This window comes from Mercenaria mercenaria, chromosome 1 (assembly GCF_021730395.1).
Source record: "Mercenaria mercenaria strain notata chromosome 1, MADL_Memer_1, whole genome shotgun sequence".
Taxonomy (NCBI): domain Eukaryota; kingdom Metazoa; phylum Mollusca; class Bivalvia; order Venerida; family Veneridae; genus Mercenaria; species Mercenaria mercenaria.
The window spans coordinates 113461129-113476891 of record NC_069361.1 but is presented as its reverse complement, the minus strand read 5'-3'; the positions used below and the strand labels follow the sequence as shown (position 1 = coordinate 113476891).

General features: G+C 35.3%; 1 protein-coding gene across 9 annotated transcripts in view; it reads right to left on the bottom strand.

Annotated features, from left to right (window-relative positions):
* Positions 1 to 5662: 5662 nt before the first annotated feature.
* Positions 5663 to 15763, bottom strand: part of LOC128547774 (golgin subfamily A member 5-like) — a 35129-nt gene continuing 25028 nt past the window's right edge. For 7 of the 9 annotated variants that reach the window (XM_053520975.1, XM_053520967.1, XM_053520957.1 and 4 more), the window contains 6 exons: positions 14757 to 14855; positions 14027 to 14176; positions 13647 to 13731; positions 12879 to 12975; positions 12276 to 12339; positions 5663 to 11100 (listed from right to left, as the gene is read on the bottom strand). In XM_053520975.1, the coding sequence (XP_053376950.1) occupies positions 11008 to 11100; positions 12276 to 12339; positions 12879 to 12975; positions 13647 to 13731; positions 14027 to 14176; positions 14757 to 14855 (588 nt within the window). In that variant the 3' untranslated portion in view covers positions 5663 to 11007. The remainder of the gene's footprint in view (positions 11101 to 12275; positions 12340 to 12878; positions 12976 to 13646; positions 13732 to 14026; positions 14177 to 14756; positions 14856 to 15763) is intronic. The other 2 variants (XM_053520981.1, XM_053520995.1) reach the window with 1 other exon arrangement.

Here is a 15763-nt window from a genome sequence, read left to right as displayed (position 1 = left end):
CCTCTACAATGTTAACCAGCTTTTCCTTTGATTTGAGTGGTGACCTAGTTTTTAACCCCACATGACCCAGTTTCAAACTTGGCCTAGGAATCATCAAGATAAACATTCTTACCAAGTTTCAGGAAGATAGGGTCATAAATATGGCCTCTAGTGTTAACAAGTTCTTCCTTTGATTTGAGCAGGTGACTTGGTTTTTGACCCCACATGATCCAGTTTCGAACTTGACCTAGGAATCATCAAGATTAACATTCTGACCAAGTTTCATGAAGATAGGGTCATAAATGTGGCCTTAAGAGTTTTAACAAGCTTTTCCTATGATTTGACCGGGTGACGTATTTTTGACCACATATGACCCAGTTTTGAACTTGGCCTAGAGATCATCAAGATAAACATTCTGTGCTAGTTAGTGTCAAATTAAAGCATAAATGAAACCTTTATATGGCTGAACGGGCCAAAATAGAAAATTTTGCCCCTTTCAGGGGCAGTAACTCTAGAACCCATGAGGGAATTTAGCCGGTTTTCGAAAGGAACTGAGATGTTATTGTGACTTAAGTTGTTTGTAAGTGTGGTTAAAATCGAATTTTAAAATGTCACTTCTATCGTGTTCACAAGGTAAAAATTAACAAAGTTTGGCTCTTTCAGGGGTTAATCAGGGGCCGTAACTCCGGAACCTATGATTGGATCTGATGGATTCATCATGAAATCCAAGATCTATTGTTGTTAAAGATATTTTGCAAGTTTGTATCAAATCAAGCCATAAATGAAGTCTATATGGCTACAAAAGCAAAAATAGCAAATTTTGGCCCGTTAAGGGGCCATAACTCTGGAACCCATAATGGGATCTGGCCTGTTTTTGAAAGGAACCGAGATATGCCAATACAAGTTGTGTGCAACTTTGATTAAAATCGATTGCAAAATGTGGTCTCTATCGTGTTCACAAGAATTTGTGGACGGACGATGCCGACAGACGAAGGGCGATCACAAAAGCTAACCTTTGACAGACAGGGTGAGCTTTTGTGATCGCCTTTTTGTCCGTCCGTCCGTCCGTCCGTCCGTCGTCCGTTCACAATATTTCTTGTGAACATGATAGAGACCACATTTTGCAATTAATTTTAATCAAACTTGCACACAACTTATATTGGCGTAATATCTCTGGCGTATATATATATATGTGCAACCTCTGTAGAGCATTACCCTTTGGGAGATACAAATATTGACTGTTATATAGAGGTTGTTATGTAGAGGTTGTTGTTCTGGAGAGGTAAATTTGATAGTATATTTCAGCTTACTTTTGTTGCAAATATTTTTGTCAGTTTTTGTTATCTAACGGAATGGGCTTTTGTCTTATATTACTGCAAACCAAAGTCTTCGTGTCTGTGTACTGATGACGGATATTGATAAAAAAAAATCAAGACGGTCTGATGCGAATTAGTAGCATACAGGCCATAATTATCAGACCTTCCATTTAGACAGCTGAGTTTGTTGGATAATAGCTGTATATGATAACTATTCTGTATGTCAATAATTTGATAAAAATATTACAATTAAATTTAATTAAAAAAAATCTTGAACTCACGCTTGATTAAATAATCACCTTGATATACCTTTATTTTGTACATACGTTACCTTTGAGTTATTTTTCCTATCTAAACTTCACCACCTTCTGCACAATATTTTTGGTTATTTATAAGAATATATTGTAAGAATCTTATGTCAGTATACCTAGGGGTAGGGTATAACATGTACAGTGGCATTTTCTTTCTGGTCTAGTGCCAGTGACCTGCACTTTAAACTGGAGACATGTGTTTACTATTTTACTGGCATACCAGAGGACCATTTTCAGTGGTCAGTCAGTACAAAAACACCGATTAGAATTTTTCAGTTACATTGTTTAGGTGCAAACTAAGCTTTTACCAGTCAACATTAATTTTTAACATTTCTTCTTCATTCTATATAAAGCTGACGGAATTCAGGGTTCTCCCTGAGAAATTTAGAAATCCTACAAGTCGGACGAAATGGTGCATATTTAGGCCATTTTAAAATAAGTTCCGAGCAAATCGGATTGACAAGTACTCACTAACCTGCATAATTAGAAAACACGTACGGTTTGAAATTCTAAGTTTTCTTCTCCGAGAACTTTTGAAAATAGTACATTTAAAGCCATTTTCAGATAACAGAACCTGAGCAAATCGAGTTGACAAGTACATCTTGTTAGCCTGGATGATTATAGAACAGGTAAGGTGTCTTCTCCAAAAAAAAAAAAAAAAAAAACTGGAATTCTTCGAGACGAAATGGCCCATTCTAAATTATGTCAGACAAAAAAGCAGAGCAAATCGGGTTGAAATGTGCACTTCTGTTTTGCTTCGTATAGGTCATATGGCGACTTTCCGGCTCTTGATGGTGAAGAAAGACTTTCGGTACCCCTCCGTGCATTATTTCATCACGGTCGTGTACCTGGGTAGAACTACTGTATTATGGTGTACAATACATGACCTATTTTACCGTAACAAGAGGGTAATCATGACCCTATATCGCTCACCTGTTAAATTTGGCCTTGGAATCATCAATATAAACATTCTGATCAAGTTTCATGAAGATAGGGTCATAAATGTGGCATTAAAAGTGTTTACAAGCTTTTCTTTTGATTTGAGTAGTGACCTAGTTATTGACCCCACATGACCCAGTTTCGAAGTTGGCCTAGAGATCATGAAGATAAACATTCTGTGCAAGTTTGTATCAAATCAAAATGGCTGAACGGACCAAAATAGAAACTTTTGCCGCTTTTAGGGGCAGTAACTCTAGAACCCATGATGGAATTTAGCCGGTTTTCGAAAGGAACCGAGATCTTATTGTGACTTTAGGGGTCAATTAGGGGCAGTATCTCTGGAACCTATGACTGGATCTGAAGGATTTATCTTGTGATCCAAGACCTATTGTTGTTAAAGATATTTCGCAAGTTTGTATCAAATCAAACCATAAATGAAGTCTCCATATGGCTGCAAAAGCCAAAATAGCTGATTTTGGCCCTTTAAGGGGCCATAACTCTGGAACCCATAATGGGATATGGCCTGTTTTTGAAAGGATGACCCGATCTTCCTGAAACTTGTTAAGAATGTTTATCTTGATGATTCCTAGGCCACGTTTGAAACTGGGTCATGTGGGGTCAAAATCTAGGTCACCACACTAATCAAAGGAAAAGCTTGTTAACATTGTAGAGGCCATATTTATGACCCTATCTTCATGAAACTTGGTCAGAATGTTTTTGATGATTCCAAGGCCACGTTTAACAGGTGAGCGATATAGGGTCATCATGACCCTATTATTTATTTATACATAGTATCCATTTACCGAACTGCGCATTTTAGGCGAGAAATGCACGCTTGAAATGCATTTAGTATATGTTCCCGTTCATGACTGTAACTAGGGGTTGGGTATAACTTGTACAATGGCATTTTCTTTTCTGGTCTGGTGTCAGTGTGATAAAAATTCATGATAACATCTGAAGCAATCATTTGGGAACAAATAGAAAGAAGCATCTTTTTATTTTCATTTTTGTTTCACAGGAATTAATATTGCAATAGAATCTCGTCCATTGTGACTGTCACATATATCATAGTGTTGAAATTGTGTGCTATATATCTTTGAGATACTTTTACAGTGACTGAAGGAACTCCTCAGTATATGTTCATATCTCATTAGGTTTTCATTTGCCACAAGCCACCTATTAACCTTTATCCTGCTAAATTTCTAAAATGGACCGGTCCATCATTTAATTTGGGCAATACCATTTATTTTTCATAGGGGGAGCTTACTGAAAATTTACTAGAGCCATACATGTGATAAGTTCAGAATCCCAAAACTGGAGGTTTGCCATTTTTCAGCTGGAGTTGGGGTCTCAAAACTGGAGGTTTTTTATCGACATAAATTAAGCACGCGGACACAAAACTTGAAGACAAAATCCAACATTTTAGGCCACAAAATAACGCATAAGTCTACACCAGAAGAAACAATTGATCCTCGTGAATAACTCTTGATTTGAATTTTGACAGAGTTATGCCACTTTTTAACTTACATTTTTTGGTTAAAGTTTTATATAATGTCCAATATATCTGTTACATTCAAAACTATTGACTATTATGCCCTTTTCACTGGCAAAGCTTTAACTGCCCCTTTTACTGGCAAAGCTTTAATTCCGAGTCAATCACTGAGAAAAGTTTAGCATGCTGTTTTACAGAAGTTAAACAGATTAAATTTGTTGAAACAAATTCTCAATTTAGGTCTGGAATGGTGGTGAACATGCATTAACATTATTTTACTCGAGGACTGAAGAAAAAAAAACGAAGCCCTAAACTGGTCGGAACACAACCCATAAATTATGTAAATTCCTTTCCCCACCCACTTTCGTATGAAAATACTGATAATGATTTTGACATGAAAAACAGAAAACAGAAATGCATCAACATGTATTTACCCTTACCAAAATAATGTAGATTGAAGTTACCATCAATCTGACTAAAGTACTTGATCTTCTAAACGAAGATCTGAGAACGACCCATTCACATTCGTCTTCTGTATATTTTGGATTTCCAGTATTGCTATTTTTATGTTATCCAATCAGACGACTTGTTCGATTGTCAAAGAGTAAGAAAAATATCCAGTTATTCCAGGACTCGAACCCGGGACCCCTCGCTTTCAAAACAAGTGGCCTACCAACTGAGCTATCCGGCTATCTGTTACATTACGACATAAGAATTGTAAATATCAAAAGCCAATGCTACAGGTGGATTTGCAAGATGTTGTAAGCTAGGCTCTGATTGGCTAGTGAAAGGGCCGTCAGAACGAGGCAATGAATAGGTCGTTTTCAGATCCTATGCGTAGCGTAATAGGAGATGTACTTTAGTCAGATTGAAGTTATCATATAAATGAGTGTGTGTTTTCATCCAATTTTCAATGAAATAAGTCCGATTTATTAGCAAATTAAATTAGTATACATTGGAAGAAAATGGCGTAACTGCATAAGTGGAAGTAACATTCATGTTCTAAAAATAGTACTGGGTTGGTTTTTCCAACAATTATTTATGTGATTTTATTTTCTTTGAATGATCAAAAATTCATTTCAGCTGGGAATTATTTCTTGTGACTTGGAGTTTTTTTCCTTCACATTGGTAAAAAAATTGAGCCTAATTGGCATTGAGAATGGGCCGATATTCGGCCCCATGAGTCAGGTGGAAAAGGCCCTGCTTGTTTAATCCCTTATCAAAACAATCATGTTATCAAAATTCACCTGTGAAAAACAACTCTTTCCTCCAGCTACGTGTCAAACATGTATAATACACAACAGTCGGTGACACTTTGATTTACTGTGTAAACATGTTTGGCACCCCTCGGTAATTATCAACCAAGTCATAACATTGATTTTTTTTTGGAAAAGCGAGAGAATTATGGTTTTGGTCGGGAGACGGGAGGCAACATGAAAAAATCGGGATTTTGACCCTCCCGCGCGGGAGATCACATGTATGCTAGAGCAGACCATGATCAGCCTGCACGGATCTTGGTATGCACTGGTGGCAAAGGCAGAATCACTTGCCGCCAGCAGGCTAAAGGTTAAGATTGAACAAAACAACTGCCAAATTAGTAGTGGAATAGGAAAAAGAACACTTACAAATTTTATCTCCCTTTTTATTTATATATTAAATAAACCAGGTTTATCTTTAACAAGCATTATAGACATGATAACAATATGTACACAAGTTATTTTCATTTAAAGCACATTTCACTTAAATGGCCAGAATTGCATTCACCAAAAGTACTTCCTGGAACTGGAAAAGTCTATGCATAGACTGAATGTTAAAGTTCTGATTGTGTGGATCAAAAATTAGGTGGGGCACATTTCAAGTCTTATTAACAGTTTATACGTTATAATTCATGTTGTTGTTTCTGTTTTGTGTGCCAAGAAAAATGGAACGATTTCTTAAAATTTTTCCGGTTAAAATAACCCCATGAGCCAAGTTGCTCATTGAATGTAGTCAGTTGATAAAATGACAAGAAAACAAAGAAAACATTCATTTTTCTTCAGCACAGTGCATGGAAACTTAGCCTATGCTTGGCTGGTAATTTAATTCTGTAGCCTTTAGCCTGCTGGCGGCAAGTGATTCTGCCTTTGCAACCAGTGCAGACTAAGATCAGCCCTTCGAATAATAAATGGTACTACCGAAACTCAGTGATAGACCAGTCCGTTTTAGAAATTTAGCAGGCTAAAGGTTAAAGAAAATGAAACTGAAAAATAATGTCTCTGGAAAATCTCTATCAGGTGTTTAATAATAGATCCAAGTAGTTAACAGTCATAACCTTTTATCAATGGTCAATGTATATAATGTAGGGATAATCATATGTGAAGACTGTTTAATGTCCTTTATCCAAAAATCAACATCTGTTATACTTAAAGTGGCCTTATGCGCATCTTACTGCACATAGTGCGTTTTTGGTGAATACTCTTTGGTAAAAGCAATTTTCGGTTATTGTGCATTTAAATGTGTTTAATTAACGATAATGCTGCATAAATATCTGAAGTTGATGCTTTAGAAATAAAGAAATCAGACTAATAAAATAATGGTTATTTTCTTCAATCTTCTATGCAGTGATCTCCCTTACCTACAGGTAGAGATTTCTGAAGTTGAAGGGAAGTAACTCCTGCATCAGTTTGACTTTTCTTAAAAAGACTGCCCCAGTCAAGTCATATTTAGAAAGTTATTATTTCGTACTGGTAACAGGAAGGAAGAGTTTGGTATATTGGGTTAAAAACTATTATTTCCTCCACCCATTTACACACACATCTATTTCAGCTGAATTTTTACTTTCAATTTTACTTTAAAGTCAGGAAATGAAAAAAAGAGAACATGTTAATTCACTCTAGAACAACTGAAGATGCAGACCCTTATAACCCTTACCCTGCATAATTTCTATAATGAACTTGTCAATTTGGACAGTACCATGGGTGAGTGACTGAATGGCGAACAGTGCTGATCATGATCTACACTGGTCGCAAAGGCAGAATCAGTCATGTCCAGCATGATAAGGGTTACTTAGAATAAGTAAACAATGATATTATGTTAGTCAATCAAGCAATAAGCTTTTCAAAAACACAATGCAAAATGCAGTACACTTTCAAGATGCGAATAACTAATTGCATGATTTATTCATTACACTTACAGCAAATAATCAATTTTTCTATTTACAAATATTTACAAATAAATGTTAATGTCTTATCACAGACAAAAATTAAATGGGATCTCTCAGAATAAATGAAGAATTAATATATTATAAACAAGCAAATTCGATAAATTGGTATCCCCCGCCAAAAGGGTTTGTGGTGAGGAATGGCAAAAAATATATCCGGCAAAAAGTTAAGTATGTTACTAAGAAGCAAACAATTTCATTAGTCAAAATCAATTTAACAGAAAATGAATGCTATTGTTAGGTTGTGTGTGGGGGTGGGGGGCGTACAAAATATCACATGTTGATTATAAATATTGACGGAAAATTAAAAATGAAAAAAAACAAAAAAACATATGGGTGGTGGGGTTGTGAGTGGGGGGCAGGGTGATGGGCAAGACTGGGTGCAGGAGTAAGCTGGGGGAACGGTACAACTTTGCATGTTGATAAATATTCATGGAAGGTTTGAAAAAAAATACTAAAAAAGGATGATTTTTTTTTTTTTTGGAGGGAGGGGGGGGGGGGGGGGGAGGGGGTGTGACCAAGGCAAGGTGGTGACCAGGTGTGGGTACATAACTTCACATGTTTCTAATAAATATTCATAGAAAAAAATGAAAGAAGTTTAATGAAATTCTACCAACTGGTTGCTTTGTTATGTACAAATCTGTAGATTTTTAAACATTTAAAGGGCAATAACTCTAATGAAAACTGACCAATTAAAAAAAATGACAGGCATCATCGAAGTATGTTGGTTCATATTTATTTCATGAAATTCTACCAGCTTGTTACTGAGAAATGGCTGCAGACATGGATTTTTCATTAAATCAAGGGCAATAACTCTAAGGAAATTGACCAATAAAAAAAAAAAACTTGACGGGCATCATTGCAGTATGTTGGTGCATGTTTATTTTAAGTTTTATGAAATTCTACCTGATAGTTACTGAGAAATGGCTGCGGACGGACATTTTTCATTAAATCAAGGACAATAACTCTAAGGGAAATTGACCAATCAAAAAAAAAAAAACTTGACGGGCATCATCGCAGTATGTTGGTTCATGTTTATTTCAAGTTTCATAAAATTCTACCTGCTAGTTATTGAGAAATGGCCGCAGGTGGATGGATGCACGTAACGCATACACGCACGGACAACGCCATTTCAATACCCCCATCGGCGGGGGATAATAAGAATCAGACATATATATAAAACAGATATACAAAAACTGAAATCTGAAAGAAATGGCTTATTACAAGTACTTTTTTTTCATTACTGAACTCATCTTTGTAATATATTCAATAAAAAATCTAATTTTTCAGGCTAATAAGTATTTTTAGATCAAAGAAAATGAGAGTCATTGGATGCTCAGCCAGGAAATTGTGAGTTTGAGCAAAACAGTGGTCAGCCCCACACACCTCTTCCTCTATTACCACCTCTGGTTTTATCCAAGAAACAGTCTTGAGACTTGCTTAAAGCTTTCATCATTAGCAAATTAAGTAAGTTAGTATTAAACTATACACATACACAACTCCTTTATCTCTTTTCGTTTGACCGTGGTTTCCTGCAATACTGTTTGTCTTGGGGTTTAGGGCCATTTTTCCATCAGTCTTTCAGTTATGTAATAGCGGGCAGTTTATCTAACAAGCATTTCTGTGTTTTGTACCATTACTAACATGTTCTCTGCAAGTAACTGCCAACTTCTCAACATAAATCAGAGGGGGGAGTACCGATTTCAGACACAATGCCTTTCATCAAATTGTCAAGGAAAAGATAAACCTCACTCGTGGATCAAACTCACGATCCATAGATCTGAGCTCTTGCTAAGCGGCTGGCTGGTAAAAATTATCACCAATATCTACTTCAAGCTATTCAAATCAATTTTCATGCATCCGATGCAACAAAATTAAATATGTATGGAAAACTGATCATATAATTGGGAGTAGACTGTGTGGCTTCTTATAATGTAATGCTGATACCCAGCTTATATGACAGAAATAAATGATATAAAATCATATACATATATAATTAATATTATTTTTAATGTTAATTAGCATACAATGTACTTTGATTGATTGAAACAGAAATACACTTCCTGACATCAAGATGCTATCCAAGGTCTTGTTAACATATAAAGCTTCAGATCATTAATATTTCCATTTTATAATTTAATTAAAATACAGTAAAACACTTGTATGTATGTTGCTTGTATGTTTGCATTGCTTGTATGTTTGCATTGCTTGAAACCATCGGTTACAGGAGGGGAATGATGGTCTAGTGGTTATTGTGTTGGCCACTCAACTAGGGGCTTGTGTGTTGTGTTCTTGTGACACCAATACTGTTTTATTAAGAAGCCGAGTCAAGAGAAGTTAAAATCAGCTTGAAGCTTTCATCACAATCAAGCTAAAATAGATAAGCATAAATCAAATTAAGCTGTCAACAATTCAAGCATTTTGCTAATCAGCTTGTGACTTTGCATGATCTGTATTATACTGTATACAATAATTCTACCAAATAATTTAATCTCGACAAATCTACTACATGTATAATTATGATGATTATGAAGATCTTGGACCCATTGACAACTATTACATATATAGTACTAGTATATACATTAAAGGCTCTTCAGAAAACTATTGTATCTCTACTTTAAACAATATTTTCCAACTAAGCCTTGTCATTGAAAGAAAGATACATGTTCAGAACTTCATACAGACAGACGAACAATTACACTAAATTCATAATAAAAAAGTTTCAGCAAGTTGGTTTTAACAACCTGAAAACAAATACTGTATTAAAGTTTTTTTATGTTTTGGTTTTAACATTTAATGGTTCCTACAAAATTGTTAACTCTGTGGAGGACGTTTTTATGTAATTATTTCTAGTTCTGGACAATATTTCTGCTGCTAAATATATTTTATTTTATTACCTATTACCACAGTCTGGAAATCAAACATCCCTCCTGTTATTGTAACATACTGTCCATAAGAATAATACTTTATATTTTAGATCATGAATGTTTGGGACATTTTCTATCTTCTCAAATAGCTTTCACATATTTCTGTAGAAATTTTCTACACAAAGAATATTTGCATCTTTTTAAAATTGCACAATATTTTTATTGAAGACTAACTTAACAATTGTCATATAAGTTTGTTTGTATAATTTTGGTTAAACGCCATTTTTCAACAGTATTTCAGTTATGTAACAGCAGGCAGTTTACCTAACCAGTGTTCCTGGATTCTGTACCAGTACAAACCTGTTGTCCGCAAGTAGCTTCCAACTTCCCCACAAGAATCAGAGGATCAGAGGTGGAGGACAACTGATTCTGAGACACAATGTCTTTTATCAAATTGTCATGGAATCATACTTGCGACCCCGCGATCTGTAGATCTGCGCTCTCCCTATTGAGCTAAGCGGGTGGGTTTCATATAAGTAGTTAAATCATCAATGGTTCTCGTAAATTTACAAATGTATGTACAAAGGCCACTATTGTTTTCTGTCTTATATACTTTAAATAAATATTTATGGTTGTGCAGAAAATTTTTCTCAAATATTCCTTCTCCTGCAGGACTGCTAGTATATGTGCATCATAACCCATTGTTCCATGTATATGTTTTATACAAAGAGAAGTTTTTAATGTCCATACAGCTATAAATATCACTTTCTCCATTTACTTTGTAACTGTTTCTACAGAACTTCTAACTATTTGTGCACCATAGAGCATTGTCCCACATATATATCTATATACACAGATGTATTCAATGTACACATAAATAAATATCACGTTTGCTGTATATACTTCACGGAGCTTCTGGTAACTTTACAGCGTCGGCACCGTGGATCTCCGGTTGATATGTCAGCAATACTATCATTACCCACAAGTGTAACAATACCTGAAAAAAAAAATGTATAAATCACTAATTTTGTTCAAGTTTCACAAGTTACATTAAGGTAAACTTGAATATACACCTGAAATTACTATGCATACCAGATTTCCTGTTACTAAAGATTTTTTAAACAAGAGCTGTCTCCGTAGGATGACACATGCCCCCGATGGCACTTTGAATGAATAGTTATGGCCGATGTTAGAGTTTAGGACTTTTGACCTACAGAGCTGGGTCTTGCGCGCGACATATCGTCTTACTGTGTCACACATTCATGCATAGTTATTTTAAAATCCATGCATGAATGACAAAGATATGGACCGGACATGCCCATCAATGCACTATCACGAAAAATGATCTTTAACGTCTAAGTGTGACCTTGACCTTTGAGCTACGGACCTGGGTCTTGCGTGTGACACGTCGTCTTACTGTGGTACACATTCATGCCAAGTTATTTGAAAATCCATTCATCGATGACAAAGATATGGACCGGACACGCCCATCAATGCACTATCCTTTAACGTCTAAGTGTGACCTTGACCTTTGAGCTACGGACCTGGGTCTTGCGCACTGCACGTCGTCTTACTGTGGTACACATTCATGCCAAGTTATTTGAAAATCCATCCATCGATGACAAAGATATGGACCGGACACGCCCATCAATGCACTATCCTTTAACGTCTAAGCGTGACCTTGACCTTTGAGCTACGGACCTGGGTCTTGCGCACTGCACGTCGTCTTACTGTGGTACACATTCATGCCAAGTTATTTGAAAATCCATCCATCGATGACAAAGATATGGACCGGACACGAAAATTGTGGACAGACCGACAGACCGACAGACTGACAGACCGACAGACAGACAGACGGTTCAAAAACTATATGCCTCCCTTCGGGGGCATAAAAATTGTTTGCTTCTGTGGCTTTGTTCAATGGTTGGTAAACATTCAAATAATTGTGGTCTGTTTTATAGAGATTCACAAAACCTTTAAAATTTACCTAATAAATACTATGTACCTGGAAGTAATATTTAGTTTGTACTTACATGTTTTATACAATGGGATGTTACTGTAATTTCCAAACAAGTAACACTATTTACACAACAGTTACTTGCCAATTAACACTTATTTGCTAAGACAAAACATGGAAATAAAGTTTTATATGATTTATAAAAAGAAAATTACCATATATACAATAACAAAAACTCTTGCAATGGGGTACCTCCTAAAAAACACACCAAGGCGTATACTGAAAGAAAACATTTTGTAACGATTAAAACTTCAAACATATGTGTTGTCAGCAATGTATGAGTTGATCAAGATTATCTAAACAATATTTTACTTACCCAAGTGTTAATATCATTTTTCATTTATGGCAAATGTTTGCTTAAAGCATTCTCTTAAAAAATTCAAAGTTACACTTTTCATATCTTCATAAATCAATACAAAATATGCTGAACAGCTGTTGATACGAAAGTTGGTTGAGCATGAAATAAAAAGTTAATTTGTTTTGTTTGGTTTTACATCACACCAACATGATTATATGTGACTTTCCATATGTGATGGTGGGGAAGACCACATGCCTCTGCAGGCATTTTTCATTTCGGGCATGGACAGGCACCCGGGGTAAAACCCTCAACCTTGCATATGCCAGCTGGATGACTCATCATATGAAAGAATTCTACATCCAGGGTGAGGTTTCAAACCTGCAACAGTGAAAGACATGTGATTCCAAGTCAGCAACCTTAACCACTTAGCCACGGAAACCCATTAAACAGAGTGACTTACCTGAATTTATCAATGGAGTTAACAGCTCTCTTCATCTTCCGAGTCACCTCTGTATCTGTAGGCACCTCTCTCATAAACTGTGGCAATCTCTGCCGTACTGAAAATACAACAGATTTGAAATAAATCCTTCAATGCATCAATTTATACATACATTTCAAAGGTGATCAGGTTTTTAAGAATGTAATGTTTTACAAGGCCATCATTGCCACAAACGTATAAATGTCTGTGGAAAGTGGATCAAATAATCACCTTCAATAATCTTTCAAATCTTCAGTGCTTGAAAATTAGTCCTCAAAGACTTGAGTGTCCCAAGTTCAGTTATTTTCTAGTGTTTTCTAGCATATTTTTTTTGTCCATTTCTTTTGACTACATTCCAGCTCAGAGGGTGGCAACAGAATCTTTTGAACTTTTCCAAATAACTTTAATATAACATGGAACATGTCAATTTTAAATCTGTTGTCAGATATCTACACTAAAAACTACTACTTTAATCTTTTAGGTAATTTTCAGTCTCATGTATGCTATGACCCTGACTTTTGATTAAATACTCAAGAACAACAGCGCTCCCCTAATAGTCTCCAATCATTGATAGGAATCCCATTCAGCCTCAAGGCCACTGTGACCTCAACCTTTGACCTAATGGTCCTGAACATCTACTGACCACAGACTTTCTTCAATATATTCAATGTACCTTGGTGGCAGTAGGACCACAGTGTATACTTTATGTGATACATTGTATACTGTTTTGAAACTTATTACATTACGTGCATTTTCTACCTTCATCCTCATCATGTACAGGTATCACAGTAGTATTTGTCCTCACTGCTGAGGCCTGAATGTCTTTGTACTGTTGCTGAAATAACAATACTGATAAGTGTTACTGCACAGTTACTTTAGCACCACTTTAATGGTTGTATATGGAAAGTAAGAAATAAGGCTTCTGCACTTGTGTGCCTGATAAAACAGTAATTAGCAGTCATGCATTAATACTATCTGTGATGTACCATGTGTAACATACAATGTACATTCTGCAGGTGTGGTACAATTTTGTTACAGAAGAACTTCGAATATTTACAATTTCTGCCAACATATACTAGCTGTATAAGCATCAAAGCATGATAAATAAAGCCATGAAGTCAATCACATACCCCAAGTCTCTCAAGTTGCAATCCTAAGGAGTTTTTCTCAGTGCTCAATGCCTCTACCATAGTCTGTTTCTGTATGAGGCTCTCTGTAAGCTCTCTCACTCGAGATTCCAGCTCTGATTCTGTGGTCGAGCTCATTGATTTAGTTGCCAACTGTTAAATATAACAACAATGACATTGCTTTTTTTTTTTAAATGTCAAGTTTATTGAGAAAGACAAGGCCCATTAACAGCATCTGACAACAGCATATAGCCACAAAATAATGACTGTAAACTAAACGTAATTCAAACTTTTTATCTTCATAAAATATTTTGTTCTTGGTTTTTATTGCTTATCATTATTTTCTAAGCCTATAATATTTTGGCATATTTGTCTGCTCCCCTACAAGTGTTCCTATATTTTGCATACTAGAATTAACTTGTTCTCTGCAAGTTACTGACAACTTCTCTACATGTACCTATTAATGGCACCACACTTGTCCGAAGTCACACAATTAATGATTTTGTGAACTACCAAGATCACAGTAATATGTAATGTATCTGTTGAAATCATACATGACAGATGCAAGGAAAAAAACAACAACTGTAAATGATCTATACAGGAAATATCTTGTTTAATATCTCATCGCCTCAGCTCCTTTAAAGATTCATCTAAATGTAAATGTATTCTTTTTATACAAGCTTTACAAATATGAAGTGATTTTGAATGAAAATATGAAAATATTTAAAATTACCTGAGATCTAAGTCGGTCTATTTCAGTTTCTCTGTCTTTCATTCTACTCTGGAATGATGTCTTCTGTTTATGTAGTTCTTCTATGGCATACTGCAACTCCTGAATATATTGAAATTATAGACATCTTTAATTCATATCAAAAAGTTGTCTCATACCATCCATTTTTTCTTACAGTGTTTAGTTAATTTAGTATAGTTACCTAATATATACTGCAGGACAAAGGTTTAAAGTCCAACAACTTCATTCTGCAACATTATTTTTTAAGAAATCAGCTTAAAAGGGTAAGATTTTATTCAATGATTCATAAATCTTTGGCAAACCTGCTAAAGTTGTATTTCACATTTCCATTTAAAATTTTGTTACTTTTGAAAGTAGCATCAGTGCTTCTAGAATTCTACACAATTTTCTTCAAAAAGGATTGTAACACAATATATAGACCCGTTCCATGAGAAAACCTGTATTAGTGACGTGATATAATTACTGCAAAAAAAGTTTTTCCTATGTTCATGCAAAAACTAGAAACCAGTACATTGTAATTCAGTTATCTAAAGCAAATCAAATTCTACCATATTTTACAAATGTTATTTGTGCTGTCATGGCAACTGAAATTCCAAAGCATCCATGTACCATGTCAATATAGAGGTGTATAAATAAAAGGCCCATGATGATACACAGTCAAGTTATTTTAAATAAAATCATTTTAATCTGTTTCTATATATTCTAATGAAAGTTGTAGTTAGTGACAACACATAATCTTTCGCATAAATGACATGAAAAATATACACCATGCATGATGACGTCATACTGCTTTCATGACGTTCTTGATGTCACGTCTCTAAATGCCTTTGGAGATTTACCTTAAAGCACTGTAGGTCTTGAAATAGTGAAGGTAATTTCTTAAAATTTTAAGATTTGAAAGATAAAAGAATGTTTTCATGAATATTTTGTTATCTCAATTCTGACCTTTTTGTCACTAATAAAGGTTTTGTCATGGAGCAGCCCATATA